This window comes from Bufo bufo, chromosome 1, assembly GCF_905171765.1.
Source record: "Bufo bufo chromosome 1, aBufBuf1.1, whole genome shotgun sequence".
Classification (NCBI taxonomy): domain Eukaryota; kingdom Metazoa; phylum Chordata; class Amphibia; order Anura; family Bufonidae; genus Bufo; species Bufo bufo.
Window position 1 is genome coordinate 453784444 of NC_053389.1, and position 25035 is coordinate 453809478.

At 40.3% G+C, this 25035-nt stretch overlaps 1 protein-coding gene across 3 annotated transcripts in view; it reads left to right on the forward strand.

Moving 5' to 3' along the window:
* PTPRQ (protein tyrosine phosphatase receptor type Q) overlaps positions 1–25035 on the forward strand; it is a 538157-nt gene that overhangs the window by 328769 nt on the left and 184353 nt on the right. For all 3 annotated transcript variants that reach the window (XM_040408443.1, XM_040408453.1, XM_040408462.1), the window contains exons 37-44: positions 532–652; positions 5080–5240; positions 8328–8473; positions 12777–12945; positions 15471–15746; positions 17303–17454; positions 19885–20026; positions 21508–21777. In XM_040408443.1, coding sequence (XP_040264377.1) covers positions 532–652; positions 5080–5240; positions 8328–8473; positions 12777–12945; positions 15471–15746; positions 17303–17454; positions 19885–20026; positions 21508–21777 — 1437 coding nt within the window. The remainder of the gene's footprint in view (positions 1–531; positions 653–5079; positions 5241–8327; positions 8474–12776; positions 12946–15470; positions 15747–17302; positions 17455–19884; positions 20027–21507; positions 21778–25035) is intronic.

Below are 25035 nucleotides of genomic sequence, written 5' to 3' on the forward strand. Positions count from 1 at the left end.
TTAATAATGTGGCGTCAGAGTGTGTTATATGTTGGGTAGCGTGGAATGGTTTAATCCCTCCATGCAGTCCCATATTTTTATGATCTCTCAGTTTTATGCCCAGCAGGAATTTTCCCACTTCTTGAAGCTTGAAATAATTATTTCCAGCTTTCTTTCCCCAGTGGAGTTGTGCTGCATAATACTTTATTTTTACATGCATTCACACCTATAAAACCGATTTTTCCTTTATTGGAACAAAAAATATAACAGTGCAGAATTTGTAGAATATATTAAGCAAAGGGCTGTGGTATGCCTACTGATGTGTGTTCTCATGAAATCGTACTTTCCATTGAATCACAGAAACAGATGTGTTAATACTACCATGAAAAATTGTCCTTCGTTTTTGTAGCCAAGAAAGTAATACAGTCTTATTGGAGCTAATAGAGTTCAAATACCTGTTCATGGATTTTTTTTATTTCCTTTCATTGGATGGTTTGAGCCAAGTGTGTCAGTTTTCATTCATGTATCTGCCCATTTATTTTGTAATTGCAGCACCATCAACCCCTCCTCGTTTACTTGCTGTAAGTCAATTATCCAGTACACTTGTGAAGCTATCATGGCTACCACCTCTGGAGCCAAATGGAATTATACTTTTCTACACACTTTATATCTGGTAAGACAAAACATATGCTATAATATTTTGCGTTGTATTACCGTGTGCTATACAGGTAAAACTCGAAAAATTAGAACATCGTGCAAAACTTAATTTATTTCAGTAATGCAACTTAAAAGGTGAAACTAATATATGAGATAGACTCATTACATGCAAAGCGAGATATTTCAAGCCTTTATTTGTTACAATTTGGATGATTATGGCTTACAGTTTATGAAAAACCCAAATTCACAATCTTAGAAAATTAGAATATTACATGAAATCAACAAAAAACAGGATTTTAAATAGAAAAATGTAGGACCTCTGAAAAGTCTAATCATGCATATGTACTCAGTACTTGGTTTAGGCCCTTTTGCATCAATTACTGCATCAATGCGGTGTGGCATGGATGCTATCAGCCTATGGCACTGCTGAGGTGTTATGGAAGACCAGGATACTTCAATAGGAGCCTTCAGCTCTTCTGCATTGTTTGATCTCATGTCTATCATCTTTCTCTTGGCAATGCCCCATAGGTTCTCTATGGGGTTCAGGTCAGGCAAGTTTGCTGGCCAATCAAGCACAGTAATCCGCCGGCGAATAGTTCTCGACGAACATCGCTTGTTCGCGTTCGCCGCCGTGGGCGAACATATGCAATGTTCGATCCGCCCCCTATTTGTCATCATTGTGTAAACTTTGACCCTGTACCTCACAGTCAGCAGACACATTCCAGCCAATCAGCATCATACCCTCCCTCCCAGACCCTCCCACCTCCTGGACAGCATCCATTTTAGATTCATTCGGAAGCTGCAGTGTCACAAATTTGACTAAGTTGTAATCGCAATGCAATTATATTAATCGCATTGCGATTACAACTTAGATCTGAGTTCCCAATGGTTGTATTGCTAGAATATAACGAAGATTGAGAATATAGTGCTATATTCGTTATATTCATCAATTCTAGCAATACAACCATTAGGAACCCAGCTCTAAGTTGAATTCGCAATGCGATTAATATAACCTGTATTAATCGCATTGCGATTACAACTTAGATCTGAGTTCCTAATGGTTGTATTGCTAGAATTGACGAATATAGCACTATATTCTCAATCTTCGTTATATTCTAGCAATACAACCATTAGGAACTCAGATCTAAGTTGTAATCGCAATGCGATTAATACAGGTTATATTAATCGCATTGCGAATTTAACTTACCACACTCTGCGTCAACTATGTAATTTTCCATGGGAGTTTTGCCATGGATCCCCCTCCGGCATGCCACAGTCCAGGTGTTAGTCTCCTTGAAACAACTTTTCCATCACTATTGTGGCCAGAAAGAGTCCCTGTGGGTTTTAAAATTCGCCTGTCTATTGAAGTCTATGGCGGTTCGCCTGTTTGCGAACATTTGCGGAAATTCACGTTCGCCGTTCGCGAACGGAAAATTTTATGTTCGCGACATCTCTACTGAGCAACAGACCAGTTCTTTTTTTCTTTAGCCCAGGTAAGACTCTTCTGATGTTGTTTGTTGTTCAGGAGAGGCTTGACAAGAGGAATACGACATTTGAAGCCCATGTCCAGGATCTGTCTGAGTGTGGTGGCTCTTGATGCACTAACTCCAGCCTCAGTCCACTCCTTGTGAAAGTCCCCAACACTACTGAACCAGACTGAGAGGCAATTTGCAGTTATTATGGATTAATTAACTGACTAGAGATTGTGAATTTGGGGTTTTCATAAGCTGTAAACCATAATCATCCAAATTATAACAAATAAAGGCTTGAAATATCTCGCTTTGCATGTAATGAGTCTATCTCATATATTAGTTGCACCTTTTAAGTTGCATTACTGAAATAAATGAAGTTTTGCACAATATTAAATTTTTTTGCGTTTCACCTGTATATCTATGTGCAGCCTATTGTACAGTGTCAATAAACAGTTGAAAGGGCATGGACACCTTTGACATGGAAAACATAATTTTTACATACAGTATTTTAATGGCTAGCTTGAGTTAAAAAAAAAAAAGTTCCACAAAGTTTCAGTCTGCAGTCTTTATTCTCTCCTTCATTTTCAGACCCCTGATTTTCAACCTGCTCCTAGTTTCAGATATTTCTCATGTGAACATATCCTCTCTAGTAATACATACTGGATCTGTGTGTCCAGGATGCTGATGTCTTCCCTCTGGGAAACTGCCTTGCATGTGCTGTCCTTCCTATCTACAGCATGTGTGAGCTGCCCTCTTTGGGATATTTCCTCTCTCTCCACACATCTTCTGTGTACAACCTCTTCCCCTTCCTGCTGCTACCTCTTACACCAAGGAGGGGAAAAGCAGAGAGTAATCAGGTCAGCTCTGTAACAGATATATGTCAGATTCCATAGCACCAGCCACTAGGTGAAGGACCTACACATTGTGCAGAAGCAAATTATTAAGAATTTTTTAACAATGACTTTTCAGAAAGCTATTATGTATTTATGAATCAAATATCCAATTTTTATTTTCAATGCAAAGGTATACATAGCCTTTAAGTTTAGAGTGTATAATCATTACCCTCCCCAGGCATCATAATTTTATTTAGCATATTTTCACTTCTAAAAGTCTCCAAATCTTTAACATGTTTCCAACATGTTTATTTGTAGAAAGAATAATGAAGTGCAATGAATTAAACATATGTCCTGTTATACTGGCTATATAAATTTATCCACCTATTTAATGTCTGATTCAGGTGTATGACTTTGAAGCACCAGGGTTATTACTAGAGGGGTTTAGAGGTTGTGGACACACCCAACCAGTGGAACCTAAGAGGGGCCTTAAAGGTCACCCACCCAATATATAGACACCAGTATTATAGATTACACAGAATAGTTAGGAGGCTCTGCATTTACATTGAGGCCCAGAAACTTCAAGTTATACACTATCATGCATCCATATATAGCCCTGTTCCTCAACTCCAGTCCTCAGGGCCCACCTACCAATCATGTTTTCAGGTTTCCTTAGTATTGAGCAGGTTATATAATTGGTGTCAGTGCATCAGGATTTACAACAGGTATTCATTCTGTGGGATATTCTCAAATCATGACCGAGAGGTGGGCTCCGAGGACTGAGTTGAGGAACACTGATATACAGTATATTTATGAAAAAACATTCTTTGTAGCTTTATTGTACAAAACCCATACACAACCACTACCTGCTCTCAACAGTAAATGCACGGTTTACACTTACCTGTACATTTTTGCCTAAACTAGAACTTATAAACCAACTTTTGTAAATTACCAAGGTACAGGACCAAGAAGTAATTTGGTATGATTTCATCCTCTTAACTGTTGGTAACAATATACACCTACTGAAGAAAATGGATCACTATTGTTATTGAGGCAGCCCTAAATTTATCAAAATGACTCATTCAGAATGAAAATGCTGACCTATCACCAGGAAAGGTTATCAATATCAGATCCTTGGAGGTCCAACTCCTGGCACCCTCGCTGAACAGCTGTTTCAAGGAGCCTCAGTGCTCATGAAAGCGCTGTGTCCTCTTCAATGTTTACTTGCACACAGTCAACATTGTAGCAGAAGTGCAATGTACTGTAATTATACCTTCCTCTCATGAGAATGAAAGCTGTAATTGCACTGCACCGCCAATGCAATGTTGACAGTGTGCTGGTAAACATTGAAGGTGATGGGGTATGAGTGCTGTGACCCCTTCATATAGCTGTTCAGGAGGGGTACAGTGAGTCAGACCCCCAACAATGTGATATTGATGACCTACTCTGAGAATAGGTCATCAATATCAGAAAACCGTACAATGCCTTTAAAGAGGTTCTTTCAAAGAACACCAAAATCCATGGATTGTGATAAGCTAATAACATATACTCACCCATTTCATCCCCCTTTACTTTAATTTTTATGTGCCCATATATCCTATGTAATCACTGAAAACAATCACTGACCTCAATGGCATATGCTAAGAGGCTGCTGAGACCAGTGGCTGGCTGCAGCAGTCACATGGAGTGTACAGGCAATTCAGCTCTGCAATTAAATAAACAAAGCCTGCCGTGGAGTACCAAAGCGGCAACACTGAAAGTAGAGGAGGATGAGAGGATGAGTATGCATTATTTTATTGAGCTTTTTGAATCAATCACAAAACCCCTTTAAGCCGCATCCTGTCATGTTGTACACCAATATTTTGTGCTAAAAATGCTGTAATTCATTAATAAATGTAGTATATTTTAGGACTCTTGATCATGGTCCTTGTTATTGATTACAATACAGTGTCTAAATGAAGATTTAGATGCAGATCAAGACTCTAAAACAATATATTTTGCCTTTGTCATGTCCTCCAATTTTTTATTTTTTTTTGGGCTGCAATTTGTGCCCAAATTCTGCATATTGTGCCTGATCTCCCCCACAGTTTTTATTTCCATCTGAAATTGCACTTACCCTTTCCTGTTTTACATTCTAGGGATGAGACATCAAACAAAACTATATATATTGAGGATACTTCAGTGGACTTTATTGATTTTGAAAGCAATCATGAATACAGTGCATACGTGACATCCAGTACTAGATTTGGGGATGGCAATGTCAGAAGTGACACTTTAAGATTTAAGACTCTAGAAGGAGGTACATAGTACATCATGTAACAGCACGTAAAGCTTGTCTTTCTATACTGCAAACTAAACTGCTGATGTTTTACGGTTAGAAGTAACAATCAACTTCTATGCAGAAATTATGTGCGTTCAAGTGTTAATGATGTATTTTCAATATGTACAAACATCACTTCTACAGAATAAGGGCTCATGCACACGACCATCAGTGTTTTGTGGTCTGCAAATCGCGGATCCGCAAAACATGGAAACCGGCCGAGTGCATGCCACTATTTTTATTTTTACTCCTGCATAAATGTCCTATCCTTGTCCACAAAACGGACAAGGATAGGACAAGTATTTTTTTTACGGATGCAGACATCACATGAGTGTGCTGCCATGTCTTTTTCCGGCCCCATTCAGATGAATGAGTCCGCATCCGATCTGCAAAAAACACAGATCGGATGCAGAACAAAACTACGGCATGAGTCCTAATATAGTAGCCCATAAATGAAAGTGTAAGACACTCCAGAATTGTCACCTGCTTCCTGTTCCTTCAGTTGCTAGGCAACGTGTTAATTTGATTTAGGTGCTACTTAGATAGGATTATGAGATGGCCATTGTAAACCATTTGGGCACCATTTGTATGAATATTGGGACTTATAAATCTAGATTATTGGCTGGTCATATTATGGAAACAAGCTTAAAGGGAAACTGCCCTTTATTATTAGCTTATTTATTCTATATATTGTATATATTGTATATATTGTATATTATATATTCTAGTGCTCACATGGGCACAGCAAATATGCCTATGGGATCCCCTGCAGAAGAGGTGACTAGTACAATAATAGAAAACTATAAACTTCTGAGCTTTGCTGTTTACTGCCCTAGAAAGTTACTATAAACTATGGGGCACATTTATTAATATTGTTATTGCATTTTAGATGCCGGTCTTAATAAACTCCTAAGCAGGCATGCCACGCCCACTTTTTTAGACTTGGCGAGAGCGAAAAGAAGTCGCAGATTACGGGGCGACTAGCTGTTGAGCTGCAATCTGCGCCTGAAATACGCCTAAAATAGACGTATTTTAGTGTAATAAATGACCCCCTATGTTTAATCTTTTATGCTTGATGCCCTAATTCTTTTTATACACTGCCTGTCCAAAAAAAAAAGTCGCCACCCAAAAAGCGCACACACGATAATATTTCGTTGGACTGCCTTTACTGCACGCATTCGCTGTGGCATTGTTTCGATAAGCTTCTGCAATGTCACAAGATTTATTTCCATCCAGTGATGCATTCATTTATCACCAAGATCTTGCATTGATGATGGTAGAGTCTGACTGCTGCACAAAGCCTTCTCCAGCACATCCCAAAGATTCTCAATGGGGTTAAGGTCTGGACTTTGTGGTGGCCAATCCATGTGTGAAAATGATGTCTCATGCTCCCTGAACCACTCTTTCACAATTTGAGCCCGATTAATCCTGGCATTGTCATCTTGGAATATGCCCGTGCCATCAGGGAAGAACAAATCCATTGATGGAATAACCTGGTCATTCCGTATGTTCAGGTAGTCGGCTGACCTCATTCTCGGAGCGCATACTGTTTCTGAACCTAGACCTGACCAACTGCAGCAACCCCAGATCATAGCACTGCCCCCACAGGCTTGTACAGTAGGCACTAGGCATGATGGGTGCATCACTTCATCTGCCTCTCTTCTTACCCTGATGCATCCATCACTCTGGAACAGGGTAAATCTGGACTCATCAGACCACATGGCCTTCTTCCATTGCTCCAGAGTCCAATCTTTATGTTCCCTAGCAAATCCTTCCAGTTTATAATAATGCGTTGGACAGTTCTTAACCCAATTTTAGTAGTTTCTGCAATCTCCTTAGATGTTTTCTCTTGATGCATGCCAATGATTTGACCCTTCTCAAACAGACTAGCATCTTTTCCACGACCACGAGATGTGTCTTTCAACATGGTTGTTTAAGAAATGAGAAGCAACTCATTGCACCAGTTGGGGTTAAATAACTTGTTGCCAGCTGAAAGATAATCGCCCATGCAGTAATTATCCAATAAGAGGCTCATAGCTATTTGCTTAGTTAAATCCAGGTGGCAACTTTTTTTTTTGGACAGGCAGTGTAGTATAACAAGGTTATACTAGGTTATACTATACAAATGCCCTAACATGTTCCTGAGTATATTAATGAAGACATGCATAATGTAGAGGCATATAGAAATATGTCAGTACATATATGTACATATATGTTTAACCCTTTAGAGATATGCCCACCCTAAATGTACCATGATGAAAACAAGCAACTAGCACTCACTGAAGTAAATTTACATGCTGTGAATGTGGGGGCACAGAGGTTGAACATGCACAATCACCTATGGGTGGTGGTGGAGGGGGGGGGGTGTTGGTTATGTAAGTTAATCCTGAGTGAATTTGGAGAAAGCTCAGATCCTGGATTTTTAATCCTTGTAACGTTGCAATCAATATCAGGAGTAAGGGGGGCAGGGTCTCTTCTGAACCGGAACTTATCTCTGGGTCTTACAGTTTAAATTAACAACACTGAGTGTAATAAAGGCCTTAGTAAAGCCCCATTGTGGGACAAAAATACAATATACACAATTTAGTTAATACATTTTAAGATAATAGCCTAAAATTTCAGAGAAAAGCAATGATGAAATTGGCTTAATAATATCTCTCTCACTAAACACTATATTACAGTATATGTATTATTTGGTAATGCCAGCACCATATACAGCTCGGTCAATGGAAAAGCATTCATAGTCAATTTCCTAAGCAATGAGCCATCATGATAACTTCCAAGAAATGCTTGTACATTTGCTTTCTGCTGCCTAGCTCCTGTTGATCTGCTTTTATTTCCAAGGCATTATTCTGGTCTATAAGCCATAAAAATGCTATAAATGTCATACAAAAGAAACTTTTCTCTTAATATCTTTTCTCTTAGAATCTATGGAGCATGTTATAGGTTGGGGGAATGAATGTATCTGTATTTATTTTATGAGCATTAGGTAATACATTTCTAGTATTTTTGTGTGATGATTTCATATCTGTTTGGTAAATTGCAGTTACTTATCCCATTTTGCAGTTCCGAGTGACCCACCAAAGAACGTGTCATACAGGAACCTCACCTCTACATCTGTAAAGATTTTCTGGAATCCACCTGTTAAACCAAATGGCGTTATACTATATTATACATTATACTTCAAGAATTCTTCTGACACCTATATCAGGGTAAAATTATAACATTTATGCCCAACATTGATATTGTAGTGTTTGGTGCGTGAAATAATGTTCTTCAAATCACTTAAAGGGCAGTTGTTATTATTAGCCTATTGTAACTAAGCCAGTTTTCCTTTACACCAGTTTTGATAAATCCTTGTCCTGCTGCAGTAGCAATGTGTTTTTTTTGTTTGTTTTTTAAAATCTGCTGCCACATCAAAAAAAAATGAATGTGTATTTTTAAAACACACGTTTCTCTTAAATAAAAGTAAATTGCGACTTTTCTATCGTTTTACTTCTAGGACGCATCTACAACAGGCCACAGTAATTTTTTGCTCCTGCTAAGTCAACTTCAGAAATCCATCTGTTTTGTGGGCATTCCTGCTGTGCACATTGGTTATGGCCTTATTTATTATAGAGAGTGTCTCAAATAAATGTCTCAACTGCTCTCTCTCTCCTGACCTGCCCTAGCTGTGACAGGGGAAAATAATGCCTTATTCACACAGTGAATTGTAAGCCAAACCAGGTGTGACTCTAAACACAGAGCAGGAGCAGATCTTTCCCTTATACCTGATCTCTGTGGAGGCTCCGCTTTTGGTTTTGGCTCACAATTGCTCATGGAAATCACCAACCAAAACACTGACGTGTGAATGAGGCCTAAGCATAAATATGATTGTCTGTGCTAACTTCATAACATGCTGAGTGCCACTTTCATAAATTTGGCTCACAGACCATTAACTTTACTCAAATAGACAAGTTTCAATTTGTCCTCTGTTGATAAGTCAGACCCTGTATCTAAGAACCCCCACTACCCCAACAACTGTAGTTCTTAGTGCAATTTGTACAGTGGGATTCAAACATTCCTGTAGGATTCATTGTTGTGAAATGCACATGTTAGCATGACAAACATTTTAGCAATAATCCATGGTTAAATATTAGATAAAATTCTGGAACAATAGTTCTAAGTGATACATTATCAGGCTCTGACTGGTCCACATGGGAACAGGGGAATCCACCGGTGGGTCCCTGAGCTTGGTAAGCCATGCAGACCATGGCACATCAGACTGACTGCACTACATACAGAGGGACAGAATACAGCAGTCCCAACCAGCCTAGGCGTCCATATAAAATCCTGGGTAGATTATTAAATAATCGAATCAGTTTATTATTATAGACACATCAGGAAGCTAAGGCATCATGTGTCTATAATAACATCCGTTAAAAACAGACACACTGTCAGTTTTTCATGGCCATTTTGCATCAGTGTGTGCATCCATTTTCTGTCCGTGTGTCTGTTTTTAATGTCCGTTTTGCATCAGTTTTTCATGTTCGTTAAAAACGGACATGAAAAATGGATGAATTTGACCCACCCTTCTGAGAACACTCAGAGGACAGTAGGCCCCAGCTAAAATGATTTTCCCCATACTGTAGGATTTTTTTTTATGCCCCCAGCTTTAATAATGCCCCCATGTAGGCCCCAAGCTAAATAAATGTTCTCCACAGTGTATATAATTTTTTTTATAGTGTCCCCAGGTTTTATAATGCCCCCATGTAAGCCCCCAGCTAAATAAATGTCCCCCACAGTGTATACCATTTTTTTTACCGCCCCTAGCTTTAATAATGCCCCCAATGTAGGGCCCCATCTTAAATAATGTCCCCCATAGTGTGTTTCTTTTTTTTTTTTAGGGCCCCCAGCTTTATAATGTCCTTCATGGTTTATATCAGGCCCCCATACTGTCCAATAAGACATGTCCTATTTTTGGATGGACGCTATTCACTGGCTGTTAAAAGAACGGCCATATGAATAGCCCCATAGACTTTCACTGGTGCTAAAAATGGCCGTGTGACGGCCATTACTTAGACGGCCGTCACACGACCATTTTTCACTGTCGTGTGCATGTGGCCTAAGATGACTTGTAGGTACAGAGGCAGGCCACAAGTACCCTCTTTCTCCAGGGACCTACCTTCTGAAAATCGTTCAGGGACCTCTATAACCAATCATCTTCAGCATTCTGCTGCTGTCTGCTGCTAGGCAGACAGGTAGCATTTGCATGTACTTATACAGTGGCCCCTAGAGTTAATTTTACTGGTGGACCCTAGGCATCCCAATCCAACACTGTACATTATTACAGAGCAGTGGTCTTCAACCTGTGGCTCTCAAGCTGTTGGAAACCTAGTCATTCCAGCCAACAGCTGTAGGAAATTATGGGCTTCATGGTGGCTGTAGATTCTTAAGAGCCACAGGATGGAGACCACTGTATAGAGACACAAAGGAGAACATTTATCAAGTTGTGTAAGGTGAGTGGTGCGTATTTTTGCAACTTTTGGTCAAATTTTGCAGCTTTTGGTGATCTTTATTGCTTTTAGAAGTGGAGTGAAAAGTAGGTCAGGATTTCAGATAAGAACACCTTCAAGTGTTATTTATGATGTGCGACTTTTTTAAAATTTGCATCTCGACGCCAGGTAACCCCCTGGTGTATTTTTACAGACATAAGCATACACCACATTGCACTTGTGCCAAATATATTATTTAAGTGTGCTATTCCATAAATTTGGCACAATGTCACAAAGCAAAGACAAACATATAACTGACACCAAAACCACCTCAAATAATAAATTATCCCCAAAATATTTAACATTTGGCTATTTAACTATATTGTAACAACTTCCATGTACTGCAACCTATTTCAATACTTAAAGGTTTTAGGCCATGTACCTCTAACTTGATAAAGTCACAGAGTGCACCCTTTGGCTGTATTTGGTGATGGACAAATGCTGTGAAGATGAACTGAAGATGCTTTGTTACAGAGACCATCTGGTTTTGACTGCAGTATGTTGAGCAGACACACACCCTTCCCAATTTGCTTTTAGAAAAGTGACAATATGTTGCAAACATAGTAACAAAGTCAGTTCATTAAATGTGTGTAAATAGCAAGTGATTCAGGATGAAGGTCATTCAACAGGAGAAGTAAGCAACAAATGCTAGAGAGGATAAAAGGAACATGCTAATTAATCTCCAACACAGGCAAACTTGTCTTCACAGGATGCTCACTATTATATCTCACATGTGCAAGGAAGCAAATGCAAGCATGCCTCAGTCTTAGGAAATTGTATAGTATTGGAGTTCCTAACTTCCATACAGTCCAGTAACTTCTACACAATAACTATGTTCTGGTTTATCTTCAAGTATCTAATATATATGACAACTAAATACAGTAAAACCTCTTAGAGATGACCAACAATATTTGCAGTGACAAATTGTCCTCTAAACAATTAGAATGGTGCTCCACTTTACAGAATTCCAACCTACTGCCGATGCACCTGTTGCAAAACTTTCAGTAAGATGAGTAAGATAAGTGCCACAGACTGTCCCATGTGGCACCATGGAGAACTCATTTCACCTGTTACCTTCACATCTTCTCCCTGCTGTGCCATATTTATGTGACAGTCTAACATGCTGACTGTTTTGCCCAGTTCCAGACTATTTTGCTTATATAGCACCAACATATCCTGCAATGCTGTACAGATTTGTCCTTGTCCCCAGTGGAACTAATTTCTCTAACACCTACACTCACCAGGGCCAATTTTATAGAAATCCAAATAATCTATCACTGTTTTTTTGGGAGCGTGTGAAAAACCCAACTTAATACATTTTTTGTCCCTTCTTGGAAATAACCCATTTATGTTGTGTGCCGCTAGGGGAGCTCTTGCCTAGTGTTCACTGTGTAAAAAGGCTATCATAATGCTATGGATACATTATAATATATAATACTGCCATCGTTGATATGGAGGATAGCTGGAGTAAGCTGTAAGGTTGTGAGCCTATTTTTCAGTTAACTTCAAAAATCTTTTGCCTTCAAAATAACATCAATTCTTCTAGGTACATTTGCACACAGTATTTGAAGGAACTTGACAGGGAGGTTGTTCCAAACATCTTGGAGAGCTAACCACAGATGTTCCGTGGATATAGGCTTGCTCAAATCCTTCAGTCTGTTCATGTAATTCCAGATAGAATCGATGGTGTTGAGATCAGGGCTCTGTAAGGGCTCACTATGGCGGGGCTATATACGGTAATTACTTCCAGGACTCCTTGTTCTTCTTTACAATGAAGATAAGTTTGTAATGACATTGGCTGTATGTTTGGGGTCATTGTACTGCAGCAGAATACATTTTAATTTAAACTATTAACAATTCTATTTTTAAAAGCATTCTTATTTTGCAGCATTTTTTCTAAATCTGAATAAAACTTTTGCACAATACTGTATTTTATGGGTCCTGTGAACTTCCCTTCAAAGAAATATATATTCTTTCCTAGAATCTCACTTCGGGTGATATTTCCATTCCATCTGATGGTAACGATTTATCAGCAACAATCCATGATCTGGCAAAATTCCGCCACTATGAATTTTGGATTACTGCGAGTACTATATTTGGAGATGGTGATCAAGCAAGTGAGGTTATCGATGTCAACACGGAGGAAGATGGTAGGTAAATAGTTATGCATATCTTTGGCTTATGGCTGTGAATACTATGTATTATACCTTCCCTTCTAATTCCATTACTTCCAGTTGCACTAAGGACTCATTCTGGGTTATTTTGTTATTTTGAGTCACCTAATTAGATACCTTGATATAAATCCATCTGCCATGGGAGATGTGCGTTACTTACCACATTCTAATGCTCTTGGTCCAATGTCCAGGCAGTGAGGGTGTTGCCTTGCACCTCGTTGCACTCAGAGGCTGCACTCACTTGCTTTGATGTCTGCGCTCCTACTGCTATGGCTGACAGGGCCAGGCAGTGAAGAAGTACTCATGCCTACACGGACACTACAGGGCTGGAGATCGCCCATCTACCCGGCAATCTCCATCTCTGTACTGCACATCTGCTGAATGTCTTCACTGCCTGGCCTGTCAAAGAGATGGGGGTGCAGACATCAAGGCAAGTGAGCAAAGTAACTGGGTGCGGCAAGGTGCAATGTCAACATCCTCGTTGCATCCAGGGGCTAATTTGCATAAACATCAAATGTTAATTTCTCCACATTGGGGGCACATATGGAAATCAGACAAAGAGCATTAGAATGTGGTAAGCAGCGCACATCTCCCATAGGATTTATATCAAAGTATCTGATGACAGATTCCCTTTAAATGTAGTTTTAGTTTGGACATTTTAATCTACCAAACACTGAAGTAGTAGAAAATCGTATTATTACTATAAAGCTGTCCAATTATTCCTATAAAGCGGTCCACCCAACAGTAAGTACTTGCAGATATTACAAATTACTACAGTACTAACTGTGCAGAATACAGAACATTACAAAAATCTGAGGGAGAAGTAGTGAATTGATTTGTATCAAGCGCCATTATTATCAGTCAGTTTGATGCACTGCTGGCAGTTTGACACACTATGTAATAAAACAGCAGCAGACACAGTTCGTGGAGGGGAGTGTATGGCACACTTTATATATTAGCAGCAGGTACAGTTCATGGGAGGATATGGTTCACTCTATAAATAGCAGCAGGAACAGTTCATGGGGTTAAGGTACACTATATAAAATGCAGCAAGCACATTTTATGGGGGTAAAGCACACTATATAATATGCTGTAGGCAAAGTTCATGGGAGGGTATGACACACTATATATAACGCAGCAGCAGGCATAGTTCTTGGGAGATAGCACACTATATAACACGCAACAGCAGGCACACTTTATAGGTGTAATGGCATACTATATAGTATGCAGCAGCAGGCACAGGTCATGTGTGGGTATGGAACACTATGTAATATGTAGAAGACACAGTTCATGGGGGGTATGGAAAACTATGTAATATGAAGCAGCAGGCACAGTCCATGGGGGGTATGACACACTATATGATATGTAGAAGGAGGCACGGTTCATGGGGGAGGGTATTTTATTACCCTTGATGATTGTCCTTAGAGAAAATGAGCCATTATAGTAAAAAAAATCTATTTGGTAATGCGTTTATAATAAAAGGCTTCATAGGAACATAGCTGTGCCAATATCAATCAAATAGCTCCCTCGATCTTAGTGTTGGGGAGCTGTTCAGGCCCTGGGAACGCTGCTTTCTAGTGGTTTGTTTCACCACTCAGGTGCCATCTTCACCATTGGGCAGCACAGTGTTTCAGTGCAGCTCTGGGGTCCTACGTTCAAATCTGACCAAGGACAACGTCTGCATGGAGTTTTTATATTCTCCAAGGGTATCCACCTGGTACTCATAGGGAGCTTAAGTTGTCAGCCTCATTGGGGACAGCATGATGCTAATGTCTATAAAGCGCTCAAGAACATGTCAGTGCTATATAAGAGAGTTAAATAAATAATTGCATCTGAGGGGTAAAAAGACCGTCATTGGCATTATCAGCAATCTCTGACTTTGACTCTGGGTGTGACTCTTTGCCATTTTTAAAGTGCTTACTTCTGTGATACACGTGCGCTGGTTGGGAAGCTGTTATATCCAGGCCTTAATTATAAACATTTTATGTATTTACATTTATTAAAAATAATGATTGGATCCCCAGATATTCTCGGAATAATGTTAGTATAACTCCACCTGCTGTTTCTATTGGACAGCCTTTCTGTGTCCACCTCAGGAAATATGTCGAGGTAGACACATCTGCTCCGTCGAGCCTCTCTTTGCTCCTTCAGGTATAGGAAGGGATTCCTGGTATGGTGAACCAGCTGCTTCTGAAGCTGTAATGTCTTCTCTGCTTCTCAAAGAAGATGCTGAGTAAGTGAGAAGACAGTGCTCACATATTGTGGTAATGTTGGACATTGGAAGGCTATTCAATAGAAACAGCAGGTGGAGCTATATTAACATCATTACTACAATATCGGCATTTTTAATAAATGTAAATACAAAAAAAGTTTATAATTATGAGCTGGATTTAATTCTAAACAATATTCTTTGTGGGGCAACCCCTTCAGGTATAGTCATTATATCTGTGCATGTTGTATATCTGCTGTAAGATTATTACTTTTTGTTGCTTCACATCTAGTACCTGAGTCTGGACCTATGATCAGAGAGTACAAGAACCTAACATCTACTTCAGTGCTGTTATCATGGGATCCTCCTGAACATCCAAATGGAATTATCACTGGTTATTACTTACAGATTTATGGACCACAAGGAAATTATCCTTCATTTGCCACTCAAGTTTCAGTCATTTTGGAGGATCTTCTACCTTTTACCCAGTATTTTGTATTTGTTGCTGCGAGTACAATAAAAGGGACTGGTCCTCCAAGCCAGCTTGCCTTTCACACAGATGAAGCAGGTACTAGTTATATTACATGTTTGTGCAAAATTAAAATCATCAGAAAAGTGATCCTTCCTAATCCTTTACATGTTTCTAGTTTCACTGTCTTCAGCTCTTTTCTTGTGTGTCTTCTTGACTTATGGCATTCCTCTAACAAGGTCACAACTGTACATGATATATTCCTCTCTTGTGCTAACATTTCAATGCACTGACAGGTTTGGTTATGCTACAAAATCTCTACTTACAGTGGTGGCATTTCCTTACTTTATCCTGTACTTCCTGAGTGAAAGTCATTGTGGAAGAATAACTATTTTACAGATCCATCTTAAAACTATAATCTAATTATATATAGACATATTACGCATAGATATTCAGTACAGCTGAGCAGTCTCGTTGTAGTATTGTAGTCATTGTTTTATACAGTCTGTGCATTGGTATGTGAATTTATATTTTTTATTGTGTACCCATTCTCAGTCCATCACATGAACCTTGAAACCTTGATAGTCAACTTAGTAGTATCTTCTATGGCAGGTTCCAGTCAACTGTAATGCATTTTACATCATTTTTATGGCAGCATACTGTAGCTGTTGGCCAAATAACTGTTTGGCCGACATCTATCTCTCCTGACTCACCCATACGCATATATATTCAATTAGGCTGAGCATGAATGTGTTGTCAATAGGAAGCAATTCTCGCTGTGACTTATCTCCTGGGAGAACAAAAGGATCATGTGAAAATATTCAGTTTGCCCAATCCTTCTCACCCCCAATATCATCTATCAATTGAGTGTCGGGAGCTCCCCATACACATTAGATTGTCAGCTGAACCTGCTGTTCTTGGCAGGTTCAAGCAACAATACACTAATGTGTCTGGGCCTTAAGTTCAGTTTAGTAGGACTGAGGGAGGTCCGGAAATTGCAGCTGTAAAATAGACATTAAAATGTTGTCACTTTCTCAGAAGTTAGCCATCTAAAGGCCCTGTTATTAGGGTCAATGATCCCCTATGCAAATATTTATACAGACGTTAATTCCTGGTCATTGCCTAGTGTAACCATGCCTTGCGATCAAACATCAAACAAGAAAATGCTAGTTTGCGACTGATCACATCTTTTATGCAATCATTAAAATAATTGTAACCCCAAGAGAGGAGGGTTTGAATGATGCCCTCATGAACAATCACTTCTTCATACTCCTCCCAATAATTGGCAAGTGAAAATGTTAGTAAATGAGCAATGGGCAACTTCCCATATCATCGATTGGTGCTCATTCCAGGCAGAGATTTGTTAATTCAACTGCCCCAGTATTCTCCCATGATTCATGGGTTGCCTCCAGCCACTCATTTCTAAAACGATTCTGCCACTTCTTGTCATTGTTCTGCAGCATGCACTATATTCCCAAACAATATGGAACACATCACCTTTCTAGGCTACACTTTGCCCAACTGTATCAGTAGTCTGTTAGAGATTATTTAAATCTATCTAAATCTATCTATCTAAAATATTCTGTCCAGTACTGCTTGTGTTGTTCGGAATGGGTTATAGTAGAGATAATGCAGCTCAATAATTTTTATTGCAGAGCCAACAGCTCCTCCTCAGAACTTGACATTTATCAATGCAAGTGCTAATTCAGCTTGGTTACAATGGAGTCCAAGTCCCAAACCCAATGGCATTGTGCGCACATATAGCTTTAGAATAGTAGAAAACAGCAGTCAGTCTATATTTTACCAGGTAAGAGCAAATATTACTTCCATATAAAAGTGTAACTGGCATTTCAGTCTATTTTTAATATAGTGTTGGGACAGGGATGTTAAGAATTTTTGTAATATACTTTATTAGGCAAATGTGTTTTCTTTTACTACAAAACGAAGTGTAAAAAGTCTTCTTAGCAATGTCCTAAATGATTCTACTGAGTGCTGAAGACACCTCTATAGAACATACAGAAACAGGCTTCTTAGCCTGCCTCTTATCTCACTACTCTAGCCTCTGGCTCTCTATATTTGCTCTCTGTATCCCTGCTTGTTTGACTTGCTGCCAGTGTTGACTACTGACAGCCTTGTGTATTTCTCTTTCTGCACTTCTCTGTTAAGGCCCCTTTACACTGATAATTTTAGCAGATGATTGTTGGGAATGGAGCGTCTGCTCGCCAGTGAAGGAGAAAGCTGCATATACATACAATGATCTCCTCCACAGTATGGGGAGGAGCGATTGCTAATGCCTTTGTTCATCCCCAAACAGAATCATTGTTTGCCAGCAGCAGACTGTGTTTAGGCGGTACAATCTGCTGCCGGCAAACAATGATTTAGGCATCTGCGCAAACAATCTTATTACCCGATGAACAAGCATTTCACTCGTGCATCGGGTTATCGGCGGTAGATCATCGCTAATGAGCATTTATATGAACGCTTGTTAGCAATTATCTGCCCAATGCTTGGCCAGTGTAAAGGGGCCTTTAGTTACTCAGTGCAGCGAAGAGATAGAAGCATGGAGCTGCTGCAGTCAGCACTGACAGTGTATACTATATACCCACTGTCAACACTGTGCCGGCAGTCCCTTTCTGCTGTCTCCTCCCTTCGCTTATGAACTAAAAGGAAGATGGAGGGGAACTAAACTGCCAGTGCTTAGCACTGAGAGTAAAGCTGGATTAACAGGGACAAATGTTCAGGCTGATTATCAGGAATGAATAATACAAAGAACACTCTTTCCCGATAATCTGACCGTCTAAAATTGCCACAGATTACTTGGTGAGCGAGCGAAATGCTCTGAGGTGCGGACACCTCAATCATCATTCCCGGGCAGCAGATTGTGCTGTCTAATCAGCGAGGAAAGATAGCAGTAGCCACTGTTTGTACTTCACTGCATGTGAAATCAGATCTTCACCTTCACTTAAAGGGGTTATCCTGGAAATAATATTCATGACCTATCCTCAGGATAGGTCATCAATATCAGATCGTGGGGGTACGACTCCCAGGAATCAGCTGTTAGGAGAGGCCAAGGATAGGTCATCATTATTATTATAACCCCTTTAACTAGCAGCTGATTGTTGGGAAGGAATGATTCCTCCCTGACAATTGGCTGCTCTTTGCAGCATCTAAATGCACCTTTAGTATTCAGGGACATTGTACACTTACTGTCAGTGCTAAGCACTGACAGTCTGGTTCACCTTTCTTTTCCCTATTAGTTATTGAACACAGGGATGAGAAAGAAGAATGGGACTGCCAATGCTTAACACTGACATTCAGTTTACAGGAACATGGTACACTTACTGTCAGTGTTGACCACACCAGTTTGGTTCTTCTCTCTCTCCTGCTCTAAGTAGCTAACAGAGAAGCACAGGAAAGAGAGGAGCATACACATTTTCCAGGGACACATGCAGAGAGGGCACATACAATATAGGGAACCAGCAGCTGGAATAGGGAGCTAAGTGGCAGGCTGAGAAGTCTGCCTCTGTATGTTCCACATGGTCGTCTTCAGCACTCAGTACTGAGGGCAGACTCTTCTTTAGCAATGCTCAGTTAGAGCTTTTATAAGAAGACTCTCTACTCCCAGTTTTTTTTAGAAGAAAGAAAGAAACATCTTTCCCTAATGAAGTATGTTACTAAGATGCTTATCATCCCTGTCCTTACACTGTACTATAATCCAAAACAACTGAAAAAATACACTTTAAAGAGATGTATAGTTGGTATTAAGAAAGGACAACTGCATTCACAGATTTTAGCATGTTCACTGTGAGACTTTAATGCCGCATATTGTACCACATACTCACTATGAAAGCAGCGGGCAGGCCGGCAGCACACATCACTCACTCAGTCAGTCACGCTCTTGCTCTGCCCACTTCATTAATGGAGCGTGACTGACTGAGTGAGTGACATGCACTGCCAGCCTGCCTGCTACCTTCCCCCCACTTTTGGGGGAATAAAGTGCATCTTATAAAGCGGAAAATATGGATAGTTGTAATAAAAATTTCCAACAACACCAATTATTTTATTCTCTGACATCTTCCATGAGTCGGGAGAGCCGGGACATGCATTAGAATATTGGGTTTATTTTTGGGCGTCTTTAGCCTTTGTGACTGTTAAAAGTAATAAAGAAGGCATCCACTTTAGCATGGTTTCTGCCATAATAATAAAGCCTACATCTGAATATTGCTTCTGCCTGCAGAATATATCTGGTGATCAAACTGAAGGAATGCTTACTAACTTGGAACCTTTCAAAACATATTTAGCTAGTATGTCTGCATTCACAAAAGTCGGTAATGGAAATGAGTTCAGCAACACTGTTAGTTTTGCCACTGAAGAATCAGGTAAGTAAAATAATTGTATGGTATAAAATGAATGTATTATCTAGTTGTTCCTTCCATGATTCACAAAAGATTTTCTGTGAATTAAAAATGCATGCATTGTGATTGTGTCCTCCTGTCTAAAAATGTAGCATGATTTGTTCCATAATGCATAGTTTTAGTAAATGAAGCGATATACACATCTAAAACTCTTAACAGCATGCATATGATGGCTGAAATTATAGAAGTTAGTGGAGGCTGAAAAAGTCATGTGGATTTACAGCTGCATTTCCACTTTTTGAAGGGGTTATACCATCTCAACATTTATGGCATTTAACAAGGATATTCCACAAACGTCAGGTGAGGGTCTCACCGCTGGGACATGTTCCTATCTTCAGAACCTACTCCCCTGAAGTGAAGGGAGAGCAGCTGTGCATATGCTGTCTCCCTCTGTTCAGTACAAAGGGAATTCTGGAAATAGCAGTGACTAGACAGGATGCCGCGCATGCGTGGTGTGCTCTCCTTTACTTTGGGGGCTCCGTTCTGGAGACTGGAGCAGAGGTGGGACCCTCACATATCTGACATTTGTGGCATATCCTAGCGACAACCACCCTTTTAATGAAGATTGTGTAATCTACAACATAAATCATTAATAAATCTGTAATGTAGGGTCATACCCTAAAAGCCACATAAATAATTTCTACCATGGTGCTGTAGTCTGAAATCCCCCTAATATCTGTAGTAAACATGGCTTTTCAATCAGTTTAGCCCAGCTGTAGAGAAAACATGCTGTACCTAAAGAAATGAAAGCTATTGCTACATTACAATATAGCAAAACTGGTAGGTTTCACGTTTAGTATCTGCTAGCGAATGCAGAGGATTAAATTCATAGGAAATCCTTCTGCTACATGTGAACGTAGGGATGGCTTCTAACACAATGGTCAAATATTTCACTAGACTATACATTTAGCATATATATTTATTGTTCAGTGAGGTAGGTCATCTGTCATTGCATGCTTAATAGCTAAAAACATGAAGAACTGAAGTGTTATGACAGAAGGTGACATTAGGAATGAATGTATAAAGCATTTCCTTGGGTCTGGATATTGTGGTCTCAGATGTGCAACTGTTGTGTGTGTAGAAGTAGCAGCATTGGTCAATTTCTTCTGCGGGCTGAGGGTTCCTTATGGCCCCTCTGCCACATCGAATTTTAAGTGGCTAATGGTGGTGGGGACCCAGGAGCTTCACTTTACATCTCTTTGTGGTCTACAAAAGAAATAAAAGTATCAATGCAGTGCTTTTGTTCCATGACTCGGGGTTCACCAAATGTGGAGGAAAGAGTGGACAACAGCTGTGTTAGTAGAGGAATGATGGATAAGTAGATAATATTACTGTGTATTTCTTTACTGTATTGTATTTTTATGATTGTGCATAATATTTATCATTATAATTGTTTTGTTTGAGATATTTCCAATAAAGTTCATATGTTTTGCATCTCTTTAAAGGTCCAGATTCCATCCAGAATATTCACTGTGTAGCAACCAGTTGGCAGTCTATACTTGTCCAGTGGGATCCACCATTAAGACCAAATGGGATAATAACACATTACATCCTAACATTTCAGAGTGTCACTACCACAGTTTTGCCTACTGATACCGTGTACACCTTTAGAGATCTTCTCTCCAATACCACTTATTACTTCACTGTCAAAGCTTCAAATTCTGCAGGAGAAGGAGTAGAGCAAGTATGTAATGCTACTACTAAGTTTGAAGAAGGTATGTCTTTTAAACATTTTGCATGTATTATTTAAAACTGTATAAAGCATATATTAATTTCAGGGTGGGGATACGTTAAAAATGCAAAATTGCTCAGGCCTTTCATATAAAATATATAATTTAAAAGGCTTATTCAAATAATGTGATGCATGGGGTCATTTCCACACTGTGGCCAATGGTTGCCTGCAATGGCCACGTGACCCGAGTCAAACAGGAAGTTTACCAGTGGGGACCAGAGCACAAAAGGAGACCAAAGGAGCAAGAACACAGCGGTGGGAAATGAGTGAGCATGCTTCCCTCTGCAGGTCCGGCAACGTGGGGGGTCTGGCTAAACAGCCCCTGAAGGTGGACATAGCTGGTAAAGTAAACTGGGCTGCAATACTAGACATAGAGCATTGACAGTCATTGGTCCACATTTACTAATGCTATCTAACATTTAGAACGGGCATGTCCAACCTGCGGCCTTCCAGATGTTGCAAAACTATAACTCCCAGCATGCCCGGACAGCCTACAGCTATCAACCTACAGCAGGGCATGGTGGGAGTTGTAGTTTTAAAACAGCTGGAGGGCCACAGGTTGGGCATCCATGATTTAGATATGTTTAATAAATGTATCTAAAAATGTATGCCAAAAGTGGGGTGTCTCCATTAGTGATGTTGGTCACCATGCTGTTTCTGGCTATAAATGTATGTAAAACAGTATATGCAGCTAGCATGCTTCATCTCTCAATTTTCTTTTATACAGTTATCCCACATTTACACTGCATGTAAAATCACATGTGAAAATTGTGGTTTTAAATCTAAAACAATTCTAGGTAATATGGTGGTTAAACCGCATACATATTCTTTGTGCACATGCAGCCTGTGACTGTCGGTTTGTGTGAAAGTGCACTAAAAGTTGAGGGCATGTGGTAACACTAGAGCAGTGCGGTGCAAACTTAAAACTAATAAAACAGTAAAATAGTTTTTGGTGTACAGAAAGGTTGAATCTTTTTCTGATGACTGTGTAAATCAGCAATTCTCATTTGAAGTTGGAAATAGTTCTGTAGCTGTTGTCAGCCTCTTATTAATGGTCCTGTGGCATTAGTCATGGTTACAGATCCAGCACTGAGTCATTAACAGTACATTTATTTTTGACGTAAGGTGAAATCAAATTAGCTTCACTGTCTCCCTACACAGTGTCTGGTCTTAACATTCCACACTGAGCTTACGTGTCATTTTTTTATGTTTCTTTTTTTTATCATGATTTTTTATTCTGGGTTTCAAATATACGAATTTAAGTCAGTTTTAGAAAAGTGAATCCCCTGCATAAATACTAATTTGGGTTTTCATGTCACAATTCTGATTATGATTACAGATGAGTGCATTTCTCAAAAAATCGATTTAGCCGGTTTGCCGACGGAAAAATTTGGTTCGATCAGAATTTTTTTGTGGTGAATCGCATAAAAAAAAATGCTATTTCCTGGCTGCAGAGAGCCTTTATAGTGGTGTAGAAAACTGTGCCTTGCAGTAACACGCATAGGGAGTCTGCTATGGTAGTGAAACAATTCTGTGAGTCTGTATGACATGCAGATGACAGACGTGGCTCTTAAAATCACTGCACAATTCACTTATTTGGGCAGTTACGGGGCCCAAAATGACCAATTAACTCAAGTGTGAACTCATACTTACAGGTCAATGTTAGCGTCAAGAAGAAGTGCACTCCTTTTACACTGTAGGCAGCTGATTCCACATAGATGTCTACAGAACCTGTTCTATTAAACGCTTATACAAGTAGAGCCCTCCCAACAGAATGGAGAGGGTGTCAACAGTAAGTTTGTGTTGACGTCACTGATTATTTTGCCCTTCCTCTGATCTGTCAGAACAATAACCCCCAAAAAATGGATCCTGTCTGTGGAGCATCCACCTTCACTTGGTCAGCATTTGGTCAGTAATCCATCAGTATTGCTAAAGCCAAAAAAACTGGAGTGGATCCAAAAACAGAGATGACACGTGAATGGAATATTTGCATGTCTTCTGTGTTTTGTACCCACTCCTGCTTTTGGCTACCAAATCATAAGCCAGTTCTGATGCAAAATATGAACCATGTCATGCAGGCCTTACAGCTGTTACATAGATAGGATCTGTTGTGCATCTTATTTTTCCTTCCTTCTGACAGATCAGAAGAAGGGTCAAAAAATGATGATGTCAGCCAGGCAAAACAGTCATGAAGTGGGGAGGGTGGGAACAGCATGAGAAGTTCACAGAGTGGCCCTATGACATAGTGGTGAGGTGGAAGCAGCATGAGGAGACCACAAAGTGGCCCAATGACAGAGTCTGGAGGTGGCAGCAGCATCAGGAGGAGACCACAAAGTGGCACAATGACAGTGTGGAGGTGGCAGCATCTGGAGGCCACAGAGTGGAACAATGGCAGAGTGTGGCGGTGGTGGCAGCATCAGGAGGCAACAGAGTGGCACAATGACAGAGTGTTGAGGTGGCAGCAGCAGCATCAGGAGGAGGCCACAGGGTGGCACAATGAAAGAGTGTGGAGGTGGCAGCAGCATCACCAGAAGGCCACAGAGTGGCACAATGACAGAGGGTGGAGGTGGCAGCAGCAGAATCAGGAGGAGGCCACAGGGTGGCACAATGACAATATGGAGGTGGCGGAAGCAGCATCAAACTCTGCCAGTTGTGGCCACAAATCAAGTTTGGCTGCCCAGTAGCCCAGCAGATCTTCGATGTGGGGTGGCAGTGGGCTGTCCAAGTATGCCACCACCTGCTGGTTCAGGTCCTGCTCCAGGACTAGCTGCTGCTGGTGAGTAGTTTCTTCACTAGGCGGGTGAAGAAAGCTGCTCATCAGTGACTCTAGACTCAAGTTGCTGCTGATGGAGCTGGAACTGCTTCTACCTCCCCACCCTGCCACAGCAGCCATGGCAGAGGAATGTGAGCGCAGAGGGCCCCCCAGTCAGAACTGTGAGAGGATGCTCTGGCAGCTCCTTCTCTCTTGTCACCTAAGTAGAAAAACCACCCATTTCGCTACACATTGCTTGCAATCCAATGTCCTCCTCCTCCTCCAGTTCCGCCCCCACAGGGCTCATGTGGCCAGGAGATCTAGGGGCCACGTCTACAGTCCCCTGACCAGCCAGATTTACCAGCATCTGTTCCAGGACATGAAGCAGTGGAATGACATTGTTAATCCCGTAGTCCTGGCGACTGACAAATAGAGATGGCCTTCCAGTTCGCCCGGCGGTCGTCTCACTGCGAATTTTGCTCGTTTGCG